Raw genomic sequence first — 24,482 nt, forward strand, 5'->3', positions numbered from 1 at the left:
GGGGCAACAATTTAAAACTAATAAACAAAAAAAAAACTATTCATCTAATCCGTAGGTTTTTGGACTGTGAGAGAAACACACACACACACAAACCCAAGGCGGGGATCGAACCCTCGACCATGGAGGTGCAAGGCCAGAGTACTAACCAGTATGCTGAATATATAAATAGCTTTTGACACTTGAACCTTTTTTTTGAACCAAGTTTTATTTGTTGTTCCCTAAAGATGGATTTTGGAACTTCACTTAGTTTTCTCTCTCTCTCTCTCTCTCTCTCTCTCCTCTCACTCAGTGCATCATTTCCAGCCCGGGGTCTAATCTCACACGGGTCAGTGGACATTGACAGCTCTCACTCAGCCTTTCTGGAGAGAAAAGGGTAAATAAATAAATAAATAAATAAAGATGAGAAATTACCTGCGAGCAAGGATTAAAAACAAACAACTCAGAACAATTGTACAGAGTCTCTTCTGAAAGGAAGGACCACAGATGTACAGTTAAAACCTTCTTAGACAAAGAGAAGAAAACCGACAAGACGCTTGATAGTGCTTTTTTTTTCTCGTAATAAGCAATTACTTTCCTACTTTTGACTGAGAAACAATAAGAAAGACTTGGCTTGCCCTGAATCTCTCTCGATATTCAACAGTTATTTATTCACTTTTTTTTATTCATTGAAGGAAATAAACTTTAAGAAACATGAAATTATAATAAAAGAACACAACAAAGAATCATAATTGCTGTCTCTGTGTCTCTCTCTTGCACGATTGACCTCTCCTTTGTCTATCCTGATGACACACACACACACACACACACACACACACACACACACACAGTACGCACACAGCCTAGCACTGATTTATTATAACAGTATTTTTTTTCTGTATTGTATTACCGGTAATTCAATTGTCTTATGCAATATAATGATTTTCATCAACGCTACTGGAGCGCCTCTCGAGCCGGGACCACTGATCGCTCTACAGCTTGGGGTTAACGCGAGTGGGAGAGAGAAGCTGTTTATTTCACAACCCAACTCGCGCGTTCGTACATCGCTGAGTGTCACTGACTGTCCTTGAAAAATATCAAAGTGCATCGAGTACAGTAACCTATTGTACTGCACCATGGGATTGCATGATAAACTAATGAAAATTCTTCACTAATATGTTGAACAATCTCGCACTCGCACGTCGAGCACTAACTAGCTAGCCAGCAAGGGGTCGGTTTGAACATGACACAGGTATCGCCATGGCAACGGCAAGACGAGAAAGTTGATATCGCGACTTTTAATGGATTTTAATGCGCCGTGTAGTCGAGGCACAGGTGCTTGGGCCCGCTCATCATTGCATGCAACTATATTTAACCAGGAAGGACTGTACCGGCAGTTTCATAAATATTGGCACCCTACACCAGAGCATTGAAATGTACAATTTATTGCTATACTTAAAGACACTGTATAGATCTACTGCTCCAATACAACACTTTAAGAAGTGTACGTTTTTGTTCACAAATTTTTGGCACCCCTATAATTACATTAAATATTAATTAAATAAAAAAAATAAGTAAATAGATAAATGCACCCTATGGAAAACAGCAGCAGAAAGCATCTTCATGTAATATTCGAATCTTATAAACACTCCTTTATACATAATATTTTAAGAATGTTTCCCTTGTCAGTGGTCTAACCCCTGGGGGAGACGGGGATTGGGGAACTGAGTTATTGCAGCGGTGGTGGGGTGTCAAAGACTCACACACACACACTCAAATACAAACACACACAAAGGCTATTCCATTCCATACTTCATGTTTCAATCATACTGCTGTTGTCAAACCTACATATATTTTTACATTTCTATATTCTTACATTTTTAGTTACAGTAAAAATCTAAGTTACTATAAATCCTATATAATTTATAAATGTCCATTTTCATTTTGTTTAATAACTTTGTAAGTATTGTAAATTTCCAGCCTACATTTTTAAATTCAATTTTATATACTTGTTCAATTTCAATTTCAATTTGACAGCAAAGTTAAATATTCAGTTTAATTGTACCCTCTAGTGCTATTTGAGCGGGGTTAGTTTGGGAACAGCCACTGAATGACATGGATACTTTTAATTATTTAAAAGTTTTTTTAAAACTTATATTTTTCATCAAAATATTTAATTTATTTACTCACTTACTCATCATCTATACCGCTTTATCCTGTATTCAGGGTCGTGGGGACCTGGAGCCTATCACAGGGGTCTTAGGGCACAAGGGGGCGTACACCCTGGACAGGTGCCAATCCATCGCAGGGCACACACACATTGTGTTTGTTTTTGGAGGAAACCAGATTACTTGGGGGAAACCCACCAAGCACAGGGAGAACATGTAAACTTCATGCACACAGAGACGAAAATCGAGCCTGGGTGGGAATCGAACCCGGATCCTGGAGGTGCAAGGCGACAGTGCTAACCACTACACCACCATTTTTTTACTCATAGTTATTTAATAATTTAGCAGTTTTGACATTTTATTCATTTTGGTTTATGAAATTTGTTAGAATTTACAAATAATTTTTTATTTTTCTAATTGATCTAAAAAAATATAATTATTTGAATTTAAGTTCTTTGATGTTCAGCTATTAAACAACACACATTTGCTACAAAGTAAAAAAACAAACAAACAAAAAAAAAAAAACACCGGGTAAAATTCCTGTAAGTGTCGTTAAGCCATAAATTCTTTCCAACTGTGAGCCAACTACAAGCAGTTATTCTTTCTCCTAATTTCTTTTAATCCACACCGCCTTTGTATGACTTTCAGTTCGAACATAATCGGAAACAAAACGAATCAGCGGTCTTTGTGCCTGTGCAGAAGTCATTTTAGCTCCTAATATGATCACCAGGACTGATAACTGGGCAAACAAACACTCCTGTGCTCAAACATGCAGCCTCGTTTATTCACGGCGTGGCTTTATTCTCATATTAATAAGACGATGCAATCTTACGAGCAGCAAACAGAGCTCTCCCCGCTTCGGCGTCTGCCGTCAATTACGATCCCGCTAAATTCTTGTCCTTTTCTTAGCTGGGAAATTTATTAGTCATTACAGTCCTGGCAGTGTTCGTGGCAGGGGCACGACAGAGGGAGTTAAATCACGTGTAAAAAAAAAAAAAAAAAAGAATTCTTTATATATCGCGACTCAAAAGAACCACTTTTTAGATCGAGGCATGAAAACTATGTGGGTTTGTGGGTTTTTGCGCAATCAAGTCTCATGGTAAAGAAAGCTGACGTTTTGGCTGAAAAAAAACCCTCTAATTAAATCCTTTTCAAACTAAAATAGCAGCGTTTCACGAGTGGCCGTGATCTTAAAAAAAACGCCCGAGTGAATAGTCGTTGTGAAGTCGCAGTCCTTCAGAGATGACGTACAGGTGTTTTAAAATGAGCAAGTCAGAGAAAGATAAAATGGCATTATTACAGACACACTTGAATTCGAAGTTGGAATAAAGAGCCGTAAATGCCTTTGCCTCGATCTTTTTTAACGTGCTTTGTTATATTTATACACAGCAGTAAATCGCTATAGAAAATACCAGCGTCCAACATTCAAAAACGAAACCTTCAGCTAAGGATCCAGTGCTGACGATTTTAACATTATGGTTTTAACTCAGCAAGAAAAAAAAATGCCGGAAGTAAACTTTTTCAATTTTGAAAGATTGCACTGACGCAGGAGCACCATTTCAAATGTGGCTGGATTTATGGATGACAGCTGGATAGTTTGAGTTTTTTTTGTATTTTTTTGTGTTTTTTTGTATGTTTGCATGTACTTATTTACAGTACCAGTAAAAAGTTTGGAAACATCCTCAATGTTTTTTGTTTAGTGATTCATTTTCTTCAAATACTGTCCATTTTAAAAACGATAAAAAAAACATGGAATTATGTAATTAAGTAACAACAACAACAACAACAACAACAAACTGGCTCTCATTAAGACCTTTTTGACTGTATGAAGGGATAGTGTACTGTACACGTGACAGATAGATGGATGGATGGCTTAGATTTCATTGTTTCGTATTATTTCATTCTTTACGTATTATATGTAAAACACATGTAGATAGATTGATGGATGATTATTTTAAATTCGTTTGCATATATGTATGTGATGTCTATGTGCATGTTTGTAAGTATGTATGGATGTATTTAAGTATATTTAACAGATGGCTAGATTGAATTGCTTGGATAGAGGGATGCTAGAATGACTGTATCCGTTCTACACAGCTAACATGGAATAGATGGAATGGATGGATGGATGGATGGATGGATGGAGGGATGGATGGATGGATCCTGTGTCTGTGAGTGTTTGTTTAAGAGCAGGAACATTGACGAGCTTGCACAGAAACACACACTACAAGTGGATAATATTCTTGATCGCTTGATGAGAGGTGGACTCGTCACACTGAAAATGACGTGGACTCCCGAACATGGAAAACAATGGAGATGGATATAAATAGAAAGTCTATAAAAGCTGCACAAATCCGGACCTTTTCTGTCTGGTCTTGAGCTCAGAAACAATATTTATGGTCATATAGTACCCAAAAATGTGTTCCAGAGCTTGGGGCTGCTTCTGTTGGCAGGTGTGTGTGTGTGTGTGTGTGTGTGTTTGCACAGATGGAAGTGTAAATAAGAGATGCAGGGAATGTGATGGGGAATAAAATTGCATTTTTTTTGTTTTCTGTTTGTAGAGCCGGTTCGATTATAACACTTTATTTTTCCCGTTTATGACGTTGAAACTAAGACAAATTCGTCACGGAATACAGGGATGAGGATTTCAATTCACATGCTAAATAATGAGACAAAACAAACAATAAGCCTCGAATTTGCAACACTGTAGAGAATTCCAGATGAAGAACAAGTGAGCCTAAAGCAGGGAAAGAACTTATACTGGGATGAGTGGGGAGGCTAGAACAGGGGACGATAAAAGAAACAAAACAGAAGCACATGGTGCTGTCGTCACAAGGCCTGGAGATCGAGGTTGTGATATCATTAGAGGAAAAAAAAAGATCCGGACACAAAGAGAAGATTTCTTTTCAGCCTGTGACCCGAAGAGAAAATACGGGTTAAGCCGCTTGTCAAAGGATTTAGTAAGAACGAGTCCTGTGAAGGAATAAAGACAAAAATCTAAAGGTGAATTCCAGCTCGGGCGTTTCCGAGTGCTGATGTGTTCAGATAAGCGCAGGGACTCTAATGAGTGGTCATTCCGCCAGGCAAGGGTTTTGGAGGAGACGGACAGTCGAGCTTCTCTTGTTCGTTCACGAGCCTACTTCTGTTTGGAGAAGAAGAGCAGGGAATAAGTCTTGCTGTTTGATGATTTCCTGAGCTGCTCTCCTCTGAAACAATGACCTGCTTTTCAATCCCAGCTGTCTTGGCAGCACTACAGAGCGCCAAACGTCCGGGTTTCAGGCCGTGCGGCTTTCCGGAAATCCCTCGGAATGACGATCGTGAGCAGGCAGAGAGCAGAAGCGCAACATGCCGGTTCACCAGAGCCACGGAAACAGTAACCGATTGGATGTCGTTGACGTTTCGTGGCATCTCCGAGGGTAAAACATCACGTTAAGGCTTACAAGATTTTCAACAGCGGTCCAATCACCTTGACTTACTACTTCTAGGATAAATAAGAGATTGATTTCCTGTAACACTATATGCTCAAGTGTTTTATTACTCTTATACCAAAGCAATCTGCCAGTGCTAACTGTTATTAATTAAAGAATGATGCATGGCACATTTTATCTATTTAGAATTACATTAAATATTGTGAAATAAAACAACATGGACTGAGCTCGGATCCTGGACTTATTTATCCATAAATGGTTAATAAACCACACAAATGTAACCTTAAAGGAAACAAATTTACACATGTTGCCTGTTTTAAATAGAAGAAAGCCCTTTAAGTTTAAAGGGCTTGACCATTTACTGTCAGTGTGTTGTTTTATGATCACAATTTTTTTCGCATGCTCTTACCTTGGCAGGTGGGTAAGGTGCCACTCCAGGTTCCGTTGTGGGTGCAGGTCCGGACGTTGGTGCTGGAGTTCTCCATCAGGAAGCCTGGCTGGCACGCGTACGTGACGTTCTGGCCAACGGTGAAAGTCTCGCCGAAACGTAGCCCGCTGGCCGGGATGCCTGGGTCACCGCAGCTTATCACTGTTGAACAGGGACATGAAACATTAGCACTGCTAAATTCCAACCACATTTTCTCATCATCATTTTGATGAATACAGCATTTTTTTTTTCTTTCTTTTATGTAATCCATCAGAGGCCCCACTTTAACACATGATCACACACACTTTGGACAATTTGGGAATGCCAATTAGTCTAATCTGCATGTCTTTGGAAACCCACCAAGCATGGGGAGAACATGCAAACAGACCCGAGGTGAGAATCGAACCGTGACCCTGGAGGTACAAGGCAACGGTGCTAACCACTATGTCATGCATGCTGCTAGGTTTGGTCAGATCTATTTTGGGCCTCCATATCTTCCTCATCATACTGTGATGTAAGTGTTTATAAGCTACAAAAACCTCATAATATCCTGTTCATCATGACTTTATGGTCACTTGCTTCATGTTCTAATAAAGGTAAGATTGGTTCATGAGAATTTAACGACCGATTTGATAAGTTGTTTTCTTGGCCCTTCTCTTTTCATCTTACTTACTCTTCCCCTCTCTCTCTCTCTTTCTTTCTGTCCCTCTTTCTTTCTGTCCTCTCTGTCTGTCAGTCACTCCTCTCCCCCTCCCACTAATGACCTGATTGTTTTCTCCTTGCTCGTTTATTAATCATATCCGGTGTGCTGGCTCATCACATTATTCACATATTTGTAAGACGAAACTTTCATTAGCATGCCATTAACGAACCCATCTGCTCACTGAACCCACTCACAGCCTGACTTCATAAGCAGCTACGCTTGTGTACACGGAGCTAAACGATCGCATGCTGATCGATAATTAATACCGGAAAATACAGCTTCATTTGTGTGGAAGTGCTTGGCCCCCGGATAGACGAACAATACCCAAACTAACGACTCTCCGCAGCATACAAAGCTGTCTGCTGGTCTTCATCTCTGCACTTCTTTCTAAGCCTTATTTCTTCCAAGCTGCTTTTTATTTCTTCCAATCTTAATAAGTAATTCGCCTCATTGACCTCCGGCGCACAAGAGGGCGCCCCTGTCCATTTCTAGGACTCTGTAACGGAGCCAAACTGCATCCATTAGCGAGCACGGGCGTGTACTTTATCGCTCCCCGGGTCACGTCCGACATTAATCTCTCCACTTCATCTACTAACAAAGTGCATTGCATCATGGGAGGTGCGCTAATGCCGGTGAAGTGGCCTATTGAAATTCACTGCGGCCGCGCTCTTCATTATTTTGTCTCTACGCCAACATCAATCTCGCATTATGCGTCGGTCAGAGATTGAGCGCGTATGTCAGGCCATCCAGTTATTATGCAGGGCGAGGCGGGCAATAAATTACATTTTATTAAAGAAGGCTCATGCAAAATAAGCAGCGCACAATTACCCCGAGTTTTGCATAGAGCGGCTAATTAGGCCCAACTGTAGGAAGTTTAACTCTTTAAATTTTAGATTTTGTTCGAATTTCTATGAAAAAATACAACAAAAAATACAGAGAGTGGATCTCTAGTGCATTAAGGGTGATTTTTTTTTTGTATGTCCACATTAAATAATCAGTGCTAGCTATAATCCTTATAGTAATAAAATAAAAGTCTTAAAATGACTGGGAATATTTTGAAGATTCTTTTTCCCGCTCTCGTACGGACGCGCTGGCCAACAGCGACTTCAAGCGCAGGAAAAAGTTTGATGCACTTATGATGAATATTTCCATAAATACTGTTTTTATTGCTAATAACCAGTGATAGATGGTAAGCAGGACATAAAAATGAAATCTCATGCGCTGGGTGGTGCATTTTATTATGGCAATATTTTAGAGAGTTATTTAGCATGCCGCTGCTTTGTCGTTAGCAAGCTGCCGATCTAGCGCGGACGGAGAGATGCTTACGTGTGCAGTTGGGTTCGGAGCCGGACCAGGTGGCGTTGGGCAGGCAGACTCTCGAGGGTGTGCCGGAGAGACGATAACCATCAGAGCAGGAATAAACAACAGAATGAGAGAAAGACGTGGAGTTCACGCGGGAGACGCGGCCGTTAGCGGGAGAGCCCGGGTTTCCACACTGAACCGCTAGAGAGAGAGAGAGAGAAAGAAAAGAGAGATATGATGTTATAACTTTTTTATTTTTATTTTTTTATTGTCCAAGTATTAATTTTTGCATCACAAATAGTCATAAAAAAGAATAAAGAAGAGAGAGAGAGAGAGAGAGAGAGAGAGAGAGAGACATGTAGAGGCTGGAAGAAAGAGGTAGAGTAAATGCGAGATGTAGACAGGGCGAGAGAGACGGTAAGAAAATGATGAAAATGAAGGAGTGAAAAAATAATGACAGAAAAAAGAGGAATGGAAGGAAAGATATACAGAGAGAGAGAAATGTAGAAGCTGGGAGAAAGGTGCAGACAGAGAGAGGGATAGAGATCGAAAGAGAGAGAACGAGAGGAAAGACAGGGATGGAAAGACTTGGAAAGAGATGACATGGAGAGACAGAGAGAGAGAGAGAGAGAGAGATAGGGAGAAAAGAACACGGAGGGTGAGAAAACAAGAGAGGAAGCAAGATTGTCAAAGAAAGAGAGATGCAGAGAAGATGCAGAACAACAAAGATAGAGTGTCAGCAAGGCAGGGAAAGAGAAAAGTGAGTGAAAGAGAGAGAGAGAGAGAGAGAGAGAGAAAGATTGAAGCAAGGAATAGCAAGAAATGGAAAGGGAAATGAATATAAATGGAGATGTTCAAGACGGAAAACAGATGGAAAACATAGTGATTTATACAAAAACAGAATAATGAGAGAGAGAGAGAGAGAGAGAGAGATAAATGGAATGATATAGAATAAGGTAAAGATACAGGAAAACAAATGGCTAGAAGAAACCATTGGGAGTTTTACAGAGAAGTGCAGAATGCGACAGGAAGAGAGTGAAAGGTTAATAGAAAGATAGCAAATGAGAGAGAGAGAGAGAGAGAGAGAGAGAGAGAATAACATGAGCAGTGTGTTTGTGTAGCGCAGCTTCCTCGCAGGAATTTCTTCTCAGGAATCTTTTGGGAGAAAAACAACATAATTTCAGGTTAATCAGATTTCGTCTCGTCACTTTGTCCTTTCTCATCATGATTCATTTGAGTCACTTACGAACAGGCTGCGCGAGTCGACCCTTACTCGCTAATCCGGTTTATTTTTTATTAAAAGCGGATCTTAAACCTTTTACTTTTTACCCGTGAAATTGAATCAACTTAAATTGTAGACTGTAGAAATCTAGGTGCTGGGCCACTTTACACTAAGACTAGCGAACACTATAGATGTGCTATATAAGCTATTTTGAAACCACCACCGCAAACAACGGCAGCGACAACGACGACAGTATTACTATAAACCCGAAAGCGATTTTATTAGCCCCAGAGATTGACGGCTAAACAGTGAACGCAGCACAAGTGTTAAATCGAAGGGTTTAAATGTGTCAAGAAATCTCCCAGGGTATGACGGGATTTAATGCGAGACATGCTGCTAGATCAAAGTCATGTAGGAAAAACGCTTCGGCTCCAGAGCGTCCGTAACCCTCGGGGGTAAATCTGTGTCGGAGCAAGGGGAAAAAAAAATTATGGACTCTTTTTTCAGGTAAAGGCAAAAAAGAAGAAAAAAAATCACTAACTTCATAATATAGTCTTAGAACTTCAGATTTGTTCTGGTACACTTCCCCAAAAAAACAAACAAAAAAAACTGCAGTACCAGATAGTAGGGATTAGGGGGCAGTATGTATACAAGTCAAACCCTTTCTATTCTACCATTCTAGTTAGTAAGCTCTAACATTTTATAATCATATCTAGAAGTGTAGTTTGAAATTTCCGCTCTGCTCCTAAAATCCCATAATGCACTAGTGTAGTAGCAGGGTCGTGGTCGAGCATCAGATACAGAATAAAAGGACGCAGTTTGAACCGTCTGTTGAATGTTACCTCTACTGCCTTGAATAGCAAGTGGTGGTTCCTGCGGTTTTGGTGGTAGTGGTTTCATGAGGGCAAGTAGCTTGGACCTGAGGTAAGTTTAAAACATGTGGAGACTACTGTACCTTTAGTTGTCTCATAAAACAAGGGTGAAAATCAACCATTCTACTTGCTGGATGACCATGCACCCACTGCCACACTGTTACATTGTGGGATTTCAGAAGCGTGGCAGAGATTCTCTACTATGCTTTCTAACTAGGACAGCTTTTTCACTGCTGAAGCTTGACCACACCCCCTACTACATCCATAATACACCGATCAGCCATTTCATTGCAATGCTAAATATTTTGCCCAGTACTGTGTAGATTTCCCTATAGGGTACCTTATGGCATGACTCTAGGGGTGACCTCTGGGGGTGTCCTAAATTTACATTTGGGCATTTGGCAGACGCTCTTATCCAGAGCGACTTACATTTTTATCTCATTATACATCTGAGCAGTGGAGGGTTAAGGGCCTTGTTTAAGGGCCCAACAGTGGCAACTTGGTGGTTGTGGGGTTTGAACCGTAGTCCAATGCCTTAACCACTGAGCTACCCATGGTCCTATAGGGTTTTGAATCAGGGGATCTTTGGGTCCTTTGGGTTGTACGGTGGGTCCTCCTTGGATCAGACTTGTTTATCTGGCTCATTCCATGGGTGCTTGATTGAACTGGGATCTGGAGAGTTTGGGAGCTGTGTTAGTGTCCTTGGTTTCAATGCCTTCTGGGCCCTGTGTGTTCTGGTGCCTTCTGGGCCCTGTGTGTTCTGGTGTAACCAGCATCAAGTTTTTTCTGTGATTTACATATGCTGCATTGGCTTTCCTGTACGATCAGGCAAGACGGCTGGCCTTTAATTCTAACGGGCATGGGTGAGCCTTGGGTGTCCATAATCCTGTCGATGGTATATCGTTCCTAATGAATGTTATTGTGTGGTTAATGTTATGGCTGATCGTGTGTATAGTATTTTGGGATACACTTTGGGAATACAGGATAGACCTTCATCCATTACCTTTATAAAAAGATTCCCTTGCCTTTACCAATTTGGACAAGTTGCCAGTTATAAGAAGTAAGGAAAGCCAAGGGATGGATTTTTAAACAGGATCGCCCATGACCTTGATCATAACTTCAGGTCAAGGTCGAGTCCTATATCGATTTAATCTCTTTGTCCATCCAAAGGATCATTCAGAAAACTTCACTCAGATTAAAGTATTAAAAGAGTAACCCTTAAGGTGGTCCCTCTACTATACGGCTGTGTTAAATACTATACTGAAAGGGGAAGTTGGCAGGGTTACAATTTCATCAGCTCCAGTTTCACTTATTTACACCCACTCACTAATCATTAGCTTCTTAGTTTCTTTGGTTTATAAACCTCGTCTCTTATTGTCCACTTATTTTTCCCTGCCTCCCTTTGTACCTGATCTGTCTCTCTTTGCATGGTTTGCATCCTCAGACTGCATTTTTGGCTGCTTTCATTGCCCATGTTTGCGTCCAGATATACAATATCTTGATATACATCTTGATAAGTCACTGTTTATTCAAAACCCTTTTTAACTCATATCATTCTCAGTAGTCCAGTGTTTACACCTTGGGCTTTTGTCCACTTGAGCTGCGACGCGGAAGGTCATGAGTTCAAATGGCAGCAGCACCAAGCTGCCTCTGTTGGGTTCTTGAGCAAGACCTTTGACTCTCTATTACTTAGCTTTATCCTGTCTCAATTGTAGCTCGCTCTGGTGGCTTGTGATTTTTTTTTCTTTTTGTTCTCAATAGGGTTTTGGGCCTTTCCATTCAGGTGCTTTTTTTATTAGCTTTTTTCAAACTCGCATAATGGAGCTGGATGGAAAACTACATACTTATGTAACAAATAACCAGGATATGATTAAGCAAAGAAATGAAAAGATTTTTTTTCTCTTCTTGCTGGTACTATTCTTTGTGCTGTACCACCTTTTACTCCAACGGGGTTTTAGATTTTTCTTTTTTGTTTTTTAATTCTAATTCATACTGTAGCTTGCAGTGTTTGTTCTAGAACTGGGATCTGCAGTGTAGACACTTTTCCAGTTGCTCTGATTAAGGGTATCTAATAAATGCTTAACATGTACACAGAAATCAATTTTAAATTAATGAAAAATTATTCCCACTAACTGCATATTAACGTGTAAAATTTCTCTCGAGACTTATCTCATAGACTTTATTCCTTTTTCCTTTGTTGACAGGAACTCAGGCATGCAAATTAGCCATGGTGCGAAGGGTAGGCTGGTGTTCGCTTGCTTCCTAGTTCCCATTAGATCTCACTTTAAATTGGGCACCAAAGCAGCACGAATGGTCACTAAAATAGCTGTAATTAGTGCTTCCCTTAAGTTAATCTGCAGCTAGGGATGTAAGCAAAATACACATGTTAGCAGGACAGTAAAACAACTAATTTTATATTAATCCCATTTTATAATGGGATTAATTATACTATAATGTCCTGTTATATAAAAGTGGATAATGAGTTCTTGTGTCATACCTTACCAGTTAATCTTTTGAAATAATTACTAAAGGCTGCCACATGTACTCTATCCCAGGAGACTTTGGGCATGAGGTGGGGTACAGCCTGGAAGTGGTGCCAATCCATCACGCTACTGGCAATTTGAAAACGCCAATAAGCCTAATCTGCGTGTCTTCAGACTGTGGGAGGAAACTGGAATACTTGGAGGAAACCCACCAAGCATGGGGAGAACTACATGAACACAAACCACCATGATGCCTACAGCAACAACAAAAAAATTTTTTTTTTTTTTTTTAGGGCCGACGGTCAGATGTTCTGGATCAGCTCTTGCAAAAAAAACGTCTTGTCAAGTGTCATTTGCAAAACCCATCAAGCACCATGATGAAACTGGCTCCCATGAAGACCTTCCCAGGAAAGCAAGACCAAACCGTACCTTTGCTGCAGAGGAGAAGTTCATTTAGAGTCACCAGCCTCAGAAATCACCAATTAACAACCAGATCATCAGATTAGAGCCGTTATGAAGGATTTACAGATCATGAATAGCAGATACATCTCAATCTCAACTGTTATTGCAGATTTTGGATAAACGCCTTCAGGATTGTTTTACAGCGGTGTAGAAATGAATAAAAATCAGGAATTGCTGTAGAAGGTGTGTCCAAACTTTTGACTGATAGTGTATAATGAACCTGACCTTAAAAAAATACATAAGCCTGCTAACAAATTGATTCTAGAAAAAAAAATTAACCCTGATCTGGATATGAGCTCACCCATGCGGTAAAGGCTCAAGTAGTGCGAGGTTCAGCAAAACTTTTAAACTATTTCCTGAAAAAACACTACTTTCTCTAAAATACTTGTTTAACATTAAACTCAAGCAATTCATATCTTTAGAATTGTTCTTAGGGTACATTATTAGAAAAGCAAGATAAATTTTTTTTTCTTTCTATGTGATATGTTTTAATAAGAATAATGAAGTCATATATATATATATATATATATATACACACTGTATATATGACTTCATTATATATATATATATTCACACCTGACACAGAAACACAGACAGGGTAGAGAAGGTCTTACGTTTGCAGGTGGGCTGTTTTCCCGACCAGGTGCCGTTGGGAAAGCAGATGCGTTCGGCCGAGCCGTACAGCGTGTGGCCCGTGGAGCAGGTGAAGCGAACTTTAACACGCTGATGAAAGGTTCCTTCTTCCCGCGTGGCGTAAGCTGGTGTTCCGGGGTCACCGCACTCACCTGCTGTCTCACCTACACACACACACACGCAAGCGCGCGTTAGCATGCTCGTTCATCATACAGACGTGTGCACTCTACACGGGTCTACATGACCTATTTTATATAAATACAGGTTGTTCCAGGTAGAACCTTCACACACACACACACACACACACACTTCCTCCCTCCCCCTCTCTTTAAAGTCATATTTATATTACAAAGAGAATATTTAGCTCAATTTCCCCCTTTATACACACCTGCGCACACCTGCGGAGTGCCCAAAAGGGGGTTAAGGAGGGTAACATATTGTTCAGACAAAAAATCTGGTGATAAATAACAAAATGAGATTTAATTGAGAATTCAATTCAATTCAATTCAATTTTATTTATATAGCGCTTTTAACAATGGTCATTGTCCCAAAGCAGCTTCACAAGAAAAAAATGAAAGATTTTTTTTTTTTTTTTTTTAAGAAAGAAAAGAAAAGAAAATATTTGGAAGTGTGTATGTGTGAGAAAAATGTGTCTAGATAATAATTAAATGAATGAATGATGAATGAAATGTCTCTGATGAGCAAGCCAAGGGTGACGGCGACAGTGGCAAGAAAAACTCCCTGAGATGGCAATAGGAAGAAACCTTGAGAGGAACCAGACTCAACAGGGAACCCATCCTCATCTGGGTGATAACAGATAGAAATAACATCAAGTGTGTTGTGCAGGTGAAAATAAAAAATAATACAAAAAATAATAATTACAGAGGTTGATTTATGCAGTGAGCTCTAGTTCATAATTATTCTTTTATTCTAATTATTTTATTCTACTATACATTTTATTCTACCATATTTTTACTTTCACTATTTAATTTTTTTTCCTTATGCTAATTATTTTAGTGTATTTCCGTCTTTGTAAAGCACATTCAATTGTATAAAATATTTTCCTCTTGTTAGTATTATTGTTATTTCTATTAATAAACCAATGACAACACTATATTAATAATATTATATTATTATTATTAGTATATAAAACAAATTAAATTGTACGTTTTCTCGTACGTAATCCTCTCTTGTATTTGTATCTGTTTTTTGTATTGTTGACTGTTGTGTCCTTTTACGCCTCTTACGGTGTGTTGACATTTCATTTCTGGCTCCACTTCCCAGCATGCACTTCACAGTAACATTGTCCTGATTGCCTTCACCTGCACCTTACTGAGATCCATCAGTTTGTCTATTTAAAGTCTGGGTTTACTTTAGTCTCCTCTTGTGTCTTTACTGTTATTGTTCTCCCTGTTAGTTTCCACGTTAATGTCAATGTTGTGTTTGCCAGTACTGTTGTCAGCATTAGCATTAGCATTAGCCATTCATCTTCATGGTCAGCTATACAAGGTGGTATCAAAAACTAGTTTTGTAACCCAGCAACAGATGGCAGCACAGAGCTGCACGCACAGTCACAGAGATCGCCGATCTCCATAAGTCAGTGCGCCAAAAGACATCGACCTGTGTACACCAGGAGCTGTGAAACTGGTGGTATAACGACCATGTGTGCGTTACCACATCTGTGACTTCAGCGGCAAGAGTGGAAGAACATTAGCGGAAGACGACGAGAGATCAGGAAGACCTCAGACATGCTCAACCCCCAGAAAATGTTGGCAATCCACAACATCATGTCGAAGTCTGCCAAGAACTACATCAGCGTGCTGTGGATGACCCGTCCTTCATGTTGAGGATCATCTCCGGTGATGAAACCTGGGTGTACGGGTACGATCCTGAGACCAGGCAACAGTCTTCACAGTGGGAGAGTTGGTCATCTCCACGATTGAAAAGGGAGAGACAGGTCGGCAGCTCAACCAAGTGCATGCTCATCAGCATCTTTGACATTTGAGGCATTGTGCATTGAGAATTCGTCTCCAGGGGCCAGATCGCCAATAGGGAATTCTACTGCCAGGTTTTAAAGTGTCTGAGGGAGGATGTAGGGCAAAAAAACAGCTTGTTAAGAGAGCTAATCTTTCAAAGCTTTTTGATACCCTTTGCATATTCTTTACTAAAAGCAAAAAAAAAAAAATTATCATTATGATTATTATTATAATTATGATTATTATTATTGCTATTTTAAAATGATTAATTTTGTCGTACAATTGCTATGACAGTAAAATATATCTTTTATCAAAAGCATAATGGAATACTACAGTGTGGAGGATGGTGTTTCTTCTGCTAATTATTCATTGTGAAATTGTAAAAAATGTTAAAACCATTAAAAAAAATTCTTTTTGAATCATTTTCTTAAATATCGTGTTAAATGAAAACGTTATTAAGGGTGCCAATATATCCTGACGCAAACAAGAACAAACACTTTGATTAAACAGCTATTAATCAAGAAACACGTGTCAGAGTTTTGTGTCTTTCTTGTTAAACAGTCAGTGATCCAGAAGGCTGAGACTCCAGAGCTCTGTGCTGCTCGTGCTTCGCTTGTCAGGGATTAAGTCTCGGATGGATTGCCTGCCTGGATAGACAGCGGGCGCCAATCTCAGAGGATTTCAGTTCCGGACATTCCTCCGTTCCTACAGAGCTGCCCGCTGGGAATCCGAGCAAAGGCACAAGTTTTAGCAGTTTGGATAAAAACCAGCACTGCTACAGGGATACATGATGCAGAAGCATTTTCATAAAATCTGTTGGTTTCATTATTCCCGGCTTAATAAAGCAAAATATATTATTTATGCAAAATATATTAGCAAAAAATTATGAAACTCAGTAGCACTCCGAGTCTGAAATGATCATGTAATAAACGCTTTATAGTGTGTGTCATGAGTTGTAATATTTACGGTATGGACGGTATAATGGTGTAATGTATAAGGTCATAAAGTCTGTCGCATTAGACACAATAAATGTTAGTCATATTTAATAAAACATTTCCTGATAGCTCCTTTATGGAGACAAAATTATGGATAATTACTATTCGTAGAACTTATTGTTGAAGGCCACGCCCACTGGTCATAGGAATAACAACATGTTAAGAGAGAGAAAGGAAATAGACTCACAAGCAATAATCAACTATGATTGTGTCAGAGGAAAAAAAAAAATACAAGGGTGTTCAAGTCAAACAGGGACTTTTGATTGTGCAGAATAACAGAGTTTTTTCTGAGAGTAAAAACTCTCTTTATTCCTCTATATAATCCCCCGCTACACTAATGCACTTACTGTATCTCAGCGTTTCACTAGTGCTTGGACACCATCAGGGTAGAAGGTTTTATCATTGTTTAGTTTGTGTTTTGTGTATTTTGCTAAATGTTTTTTTTTTTTTTTCGCAAAATCAGTGTGTTTTGTGAAATATGGTTGTGTTTGTGGAACTGTTTTTGTGTTTTTGGAATTTTGTTTGTTTTGCAAGTTTTTGTGAAAAGGTTGTGTGTCTTAGGAAATGTCTCAGAATCTTTTTGGTGTGTGTGTGTGTGTGTGTTTTATATATATTTGTGTTTTATGAAATGTGGTTGTATTTTTTTAAATGTTTTTCGTGTTTTGCAAAATATGGTTGAGTTTTTTGCTAACTGTTTTTGATGAAAATGTTTTATGAAATGTGATGTGTTTTTAAAACTTTGATGTATTATGTCCTTCAGCACAACCATTAACAGTTGTTAAGCCACGATATTAATATATTTAAGGACGGTTTGGGAGTTTCTAAACTTTCTAAACTGTTTGATGCACAACATACAAGACCTTTATTTACCCTGAAAACATCAGCATGTAAAAAATTTTATTTTTTCATATTCAGTTGAAGCATACTGTACATCCTTACTATCAAATTAATGTGTTCTGAGATGTTTTTCTGTTCACTACGGATATAAAGTATGATTTATATAGTTATCCTTCCTGTCAGCACAAACACAAAGATTATTGGCCTCAACTTCCTGTTTAATATGACCACATGATCTTAGATAATGTCTACATATACCTGCAAAGATCATGCAATTTGTCAACAACAACAACAACAACAAGCACAACAACAACGTAAGATCATTTTGGACCCTATTTTATTAAGAAAGAAAAAATTCTGGCAATTTATCCTGGCCCATTTTCATCTCACGAGCTTTGCAGAATCCTCAAACCATCAGGAGAAGCAATTACATAAACTCATGCACATCAGCAGGGAATATACAGCACTGTACAGTAAATTTGCAGGATTAGGAGAAAACCCTTTATAGAAACGACACCGTGAGAAACACAAATCTACCAATTTCCATCATAACGCTAAACACCATAAACGACTCCCACCAGTCCTCTGTGTTAAGCAGTACCCAGGAATAAGTCACCCTCCGGTCACATGACCCGCATAAAAACCTGCTTAATCACACATTCAGGCTCTCGGAGGGCATCCGGCTCGCACGCTTCACACGCAGGACTGGAATTTAGTCTGTAATTAATTTGTAAGCGCTGCAGGCCCGTGAACAGCATGAACGCACCGCGGAGTTGTCCTCATCCTCCGGCTAATTCGGCTTCTCCTTATGAATACACGGCACACTTACACTCGCTCGGTTCTCAGCCATGGAAATGAGCACGGGGATATTAGCGAATGCGGGTCGTCTTTGGAGTGCGTTCCGGAGGTCAATATTAGACGTATAAGCATGTAATCCTGCGTTTAATGTTTCTCTGAGGATTGGCAGGTCACGGCTGTCCCAGAGAACCTGTTCGGTTAAGTTTCTTCCTTTAGTCTGTATTTTCTATCCCTGAATTTTTTCTTTTCCACCAGTGTTTAAAGGTGTATGGTGCTGGTCTGGTTACTATTGAAAAACCCTGCCCAAGATGCCTTGACTTATAAAAAACAAATAGATTCTATACATGACCTAAATGAAAAAAAAAAAAAAGGAAAATTTCCTTAAGTGTGTGCGTAACCCGATTCTGAATACGTATAACTTCCTCGTTAATTTTTGGCATATATTTAGTTCGTAGCCCTTCAAGCTCAGAGCATTTTAGCCATTATTTGTTTTGCTGTTGCTATTTTTTTTTTTTTTTAGGATTGTGCAGTATAAATACTAATCAGTGCACTACTAACCTGCTTAGATCTTAGTCTGTCTAGTCTCCTCGTCTGTTTAGTCACTAACCTTTAGAGTTCTTAGTCTGTTCCATACCTAGTCTGTTCATCCTTTGGGTCTCTGGCTACTAGCCTGTTTAGCAATTAGTCTGTTTAGCTACTAGCTAGCTTAGCAGCTAATGTGCATAACAGCTAGTAGGCCTAGCCAAGTCTGCCTTGTGTGTGTTTAGCCCCTTGCATGTATTGTCCCTTGTGTTAAGTCCGCTAGGCCGTTTAGTGTGTCTGGTCTGGTTTGTATCCCCTGTCAGTACTGTATATTAGTGTGTGTAATCTCTAGTCTGTGTATGTTTAAGTGTTTTATGAGTTTTGTTTATAGTATGCTCCAAGGTACATACTATATACTATATACTATTCATGTTTGTTTATAATTAAAAGACTCTGTTACACCTCACTCCCCTCTGCGTCTATGCCTAAACACCATGCCCACAGTCCTACACCTAACAGTACGTCACATAAATAAGATTTATTTTAACCAAATATACAAACTAATGATGGGAAATTTGGATCATCAGACTCGGTTCTTTGAATCTCGTTCATCAAAATAAACAAATCTTTTTAGTTCATTTTATTCTTTTGATCAGAAATAAAATATGTTACATTTCCAATAAACAGACGCCCAACATGGCTACATACACAAATTTTGGCTATAGTTCCAGTAAATAAAATATTACAATGTAGCTGAGGACATATTATAATAAACAGAATAAGTAGCTCCCCTTTCATATCTTCTGGTCCGAATCGTTTGTTATTTTGAATCCACCGCACCGCATAGCGTCTATGGGAGTCACGTGACAAAAAAAAAAAAAAAACGAACGATTCGGACCAGAAGACTCAAAGAAAACTACTTAATTCTGTTTCCTGTACATAACCTACGAAGATTTTGTGATGATTTGCGCATGTGCGCCCAGTAGAAAAGGAACGGATTACTTTCCAAGACTACTCGTTCATGTAAGAGTCACGTTAAAAACTCGTTCAAAAGGAAAAACTAATCGCTTATGAACGACCATTACTACTGCAAACACGACTGAAAAAAAAAAAGAAATAGTACCGATAGACAGATCATGTGTTTTTATGGTTGTTTTCGGTTGTTTCTTTGACCTAAAAATGATAATAATAATAATAATAATATTAATAATATGTTAATTTTGAGAGTTCTGCATTTTCATGACATCATTCCCAAATTCCAGTAGTGGCAAAATGTACAGATTATAAACAAAATGATGACTTTTGTTCTACCTGACTTACCTGAAAACCCAAATACACACTTTAAAGTCTGAAGCCTCCCCCTTAAAACACACACCAGCAAAGTGTCCATATAACCACATATACTGTATATAATTTAATTGTCTTTGCCCGATGTTGTGTTTCCGGCACGGATCTGCGCTACTCTCGTTTTAACTCACCAGCACTTTCATCACCGCTCAGATAATGCGCTCCTTATACAGTACGTAGACAAACGCAATGAAATAAACATCTTTCTCCTGAATCTGCACACTTTTTCCCGGCTACACTCACAACACACATGTTACAGGCTCATCCCTAAATGATTCACATCACCGTAACTGTTATTTCTATGAGCTCAGTGTTCTCTAGTCTTCATTTTTCAGTCTGTTAGAAATCTGGGGCATTCTCCTAGGAAGCTGGGAGGCGCTCACTCACTCGCACTCACACACACACACACACACACACACACACACACACACACACGCTGGTCCCGCTCTGCATGGACACTGCGTCTCCGACAAACCCAATGCCACCCAATCAGAACAAAACTGTCAGGGAGAAGAAGGCGGGGGGGAGAAACATGGTGGAGACTTTTTTTTTTTTTTTCCAGCTCATTAGTCTCTTTCGTTCCGGTCCATTCTCCCTTCCTGAGCTCTCCCTGACTCTTCGTCATCGCCCTCTTTCAAAGCCTTACTAATAACATACCTTTTTTCTGTCAACTAGCTCTCTCCCTCTTCCTCCTCTCCCTTCCCATCCTCGTCTTCCTCCTCCTCATAGTTTCTTTAACTTTTTGAGCGAAACCGGAGAGCCGTCCTGAATATAAGAACAGCGGTATGTTTAGAGTTGAATTAAGGACAAGGAGACAGAGGTTAATGCCTAAAATGTCCATATCAGCATCCAGAACTCTTGGATTTGCATTTCTTCCTCCTAAACTGTAGTCAAGTACCAACGCCCGAGGCGAGATGTTAGGATTTTGAACTTGGGGTGTTGTGAGGTTGCTGAGTTGTTCTGGAAATAAAACTTCCTTACAGCAGCACGATGACTGAAAGATTTCACTTTCTGTACCCCAGCGGTATACTGTGGAAGGCAAAAAGATCTTTAAACCAAAATAGAACTTTTCAGCAGGGTGAAGTTCAGGCGCTCAGAATCTCATGTGCAAAAGTCTTGACCCCCGTTCATTTCTTCATCATTTATGAGCCATACGTTCCAAACTTTTTTATTTTATATTTTATACTGCAGTCTTAAGGAATACTTCTCCAGGCTTCTTAACGGGAGGTTTTTGTACCTGGCCAGTTTCAGATAAATGTTTTTTTTTTTTTCGGCTACACCACACAGTGATCTATGAATAATTTAAACATAAAAAAAAAAATAAAAAATCTTAAAGCACAAATTAGGTGCAGATGATGATGACCGATGATCAGGCAGGATGATGCTGAATGCTGAGTGGTCGGAACGGACGAGAGGGGAAATGAGGTCGCTGCTGAGGTTGTTACATAAACAACTTGTAAAAAAAAACAAAAAAACAAAAAAACGTATTTTTAAGCACTGGGCACCGGCACGGTGGCTTAGTGGTTAGCACTGTCGCCTTACACCTCCAGGGTCCGGGTTTGATTCCCACCACAGGTCTGTATGCAGTAGGTTGCATGTTCTCAACGTGCTTGGTCGTTTTCCCCCCACAATCCAAAAACATGCAGGCTAGGCTAATTGACACTCCCCAAATCGCCTGTAGTGTGTGTGAGTCTCCCCGGGATAGGTAACCCCGTATACAGAATAACACGGTATAGCTGATTATGACGATCTTTAGGCACGTTCCAGTCTGCTCTCATTTCTTTTATTTAATCTACCTCATTAAATTGAATTGAATTGAATTTAATTTGAAAGGCTCAAGACTTTTGCACCATACTTTACAGTAGATCTAACATTTGAACTTGAGTGTTACTGTACATCTCCTAAACTTCCGACATCTTGCCATCGAGCAGCCTTTGTCCTCCTGCTGCAAAGTGAGAAGTGACTTCTAACCCGCCGTCTGCTGCCGCTGGTTTCGCGCGAGTCCCGTCTTCTTACATGGGTACCACTGACCCCGGAGCACCAGCTGCCTCACATCAGCACCAGGAAGAGTGACATGACAAGCGCCAGGGCCGGCAGCCAAAACTCAAATGCACACACACACACACACACACACACACACACACACACACACATCCTCAGATGCATGACTACGTGTCAACCCACCAAGAGCCTCATAGCTATGAGAATTAGTAAAAGGATTTTTTTTTCATTTTCTTCACTTTTTAACTTTAACATCTCCCAGGATTTACTGTCCATCATGTGTGGACGAGTCCTTTCATTTGCGCAGGCTCAAGAGGAATATTCTTGTCACATGATTATCACCTAAAATCCTTAAGCACAGGAAGGCATTAAAGAGAGAAGACTTTTATCTCGTGCTTGTACTGTGTAGGAAAATACGTCACGTCGCGCCAAACTTTATCCGACGCAACTTTATCAGACTTCCAGTCTTGTTATGTGACGCGACAAGAGGTCAGGAGAAAGTGAGCTGGACTCCGCGCATGCTGTGCATCGATCCCGCTTTCTCCTCTGCTGTAGACGTATGTCCTTCGATCTGAGGCAAGGTTCATGTCAGCGAGGCGTGTGATTTAGAAGTGAAACATGGGACAACTCTAACAAAGCCTTAAGGGGAGAAAGGATCTTCGAGAGAGACAGCAGGATTAAACGTGCACATGGAACACTGAAGGAGAGAGCGAGTATAGGAAGACGGGATTTTTTTTTTTTTACCAATTAGAGTTGGATCGTTTCTGGGGTCGTCCGTGGGTGGGGTTATTGGTTAACAGTTATTGCATCATAAAAGACATTGTTAGAGAGTGTGGATTGATTTTGTCTGAATGAAAATGGAAGCCACTAGGTTTTCTGATTAGCTTTCTTTCCGCTGCTTTGGTCAAAGGGTCGGCACAGCAGGCCATCCGATCCGGACACAACTTGGCGCGGGTTTTTCCACCAGACGCAACCCTTTTGTTTTGTATACAGGCTTGGGAATATGCATAGGTCGTGATAAGCGAGGCTCGAACCCGGATCCTCAGATCCCCAAACCAACACCCCAGAGCCTTAGCCGCCTGAGCCACCACTCCCCACGCTTTCATTATTTTTTTAAATATAATTTTCCTTGGTGGCAAATAACTTTGTTGTTGCGTTTCATTTTCTTTCCTTAAGCTTCCTGCCCTCAAAAAACTTTCAGAATTCAGCTATTCGTGTGAAGGCATTACATTCTTGTTGCCCATGCATTTTCAATTAAACATCTGCTCCATCCATACACCTAAAAAAAAAAATTTCTGCCGCCTCCATTAATCATATCAACTGTCTCTATAGCATCATCTTAAAACAGGACATAATTCAAACCAAGGTTGAAGTGATCCCAAGACCCCTTTTCATTTTGCAACCTGGGATTCCAAGAACAGCAATCACCCTAAACCAAACAGACATGGCTTTGGGGAATAAAAGAAGAAGAAAAAGAAACTATGAAAATGTATGAAAACGTGGCATGAGACTTAATAGTAAGGGATTAAAGCTAAAAAGAAGAGAGGGGCGTGCTCGCGAGAACGGTTCCCTCGTTCCCTTCTGTCTAGATCCAGCGAGAACGTGACGGGGTTGATGAATGAGGCGGAGAGAGAAAAAGATGAAACGCTTCTGGTTACGAGGTCAGAAACGGCAGATGTGCGAATCGAGGGAAACAGCTGGGTGTGCGGAGACGGATGGAAGGAGAGACGGACGGCGGAATAAGGAGATGGAGATGATGAGGGAGTGTGTGTGTGTGTGTCTGTGTGAGACAGATAGAATGTGCGGATGTGGGTGAGGAGAGGGGGGGCGTATGTAGAGCTGTCAGGTTGTGAACGCAAATTGGTTTTTACGGCATCCGCGGTTAAAATGAGAACAGATCAAGGCGAAACTGCGTCGGGAATTAGAGACGGTCAATCAATTAGACAAATGGACTTAGAAGTGCGAGCTTCGTAAACACAGACAGGAGCCATTACTCAAATGCGTTTAATTACTACACGGAGAGCAAACAGCGGGAAATAACGCACGGAATGCTTGAATACACAAAGCTGCGAGCTTACAAACTTTGCACGTTTAATGTACTACAGTCACGTGCTGAGTTCTCCAGAAGAAAGTGACTGAAAAGAAATCCCGAAAGAAAGAAGACAGTACAGTTTTAGTTTATACCCTTATCAGGATGTTTTTCTAATTGTTCCGACGGATCATCTGTTCATTATACTGTACACACCCATTTGAGCTGTTCCTATAGAAACGTAGAGCACCACAGCACCTAGTCTAGAGACTAGAAGAACCCAAGTGTCCTGGACAGATCC

At 40.0% G+C, this 24,482-nt stretch overlaps 1 protein-coding gene across 1 annotated transcript in view; it reads right to left on the reverse strand.

Annotated features, from left to right (window-relative positions):
* csmd3a (CUB and Sushi multiple domains 3a) overlaps positions 1-24,482 on the reverse strand; it is a 302,574-nt gene that overhangs the window by 35,654 nt on the left and 242,438 nt on the right. Inside the window, exons 57-59 of the mRNA XM_053487612.1 lie at positions 13,658-13,840; positions 8,029-8,205; positions 5,982-6,161 (exon numbers count right to left, since the gene is read on the reverse strand). Coding sequence (XP_053343587.1) covers positions 5,982-6,161; positions 8,029-8,205; positions 13,658-13,840 — 540 coding nt within the window. The remainder of the gene's footprint in view (positions 1-5,981; positions 6,162-8,028; positions 8,206-13,657; positions 13,841-24,482) is intronic.

Source organism: Clarias gariepinus, chromosome 26 (genome assembly GCF_024256425.1).
Source record: "Clarias gariepinus isolate MV-2021 ecotype Netherlands chromosome 26, CGAR_prim_01v2, whole genome shotgun sequence".
Classification (NCBI taxonomy): Eukaryota; Metazoa; Chordata; class Actinopteri; order Siluriformes; family Clariidae; genus Clarias; species Clarias gariepinus.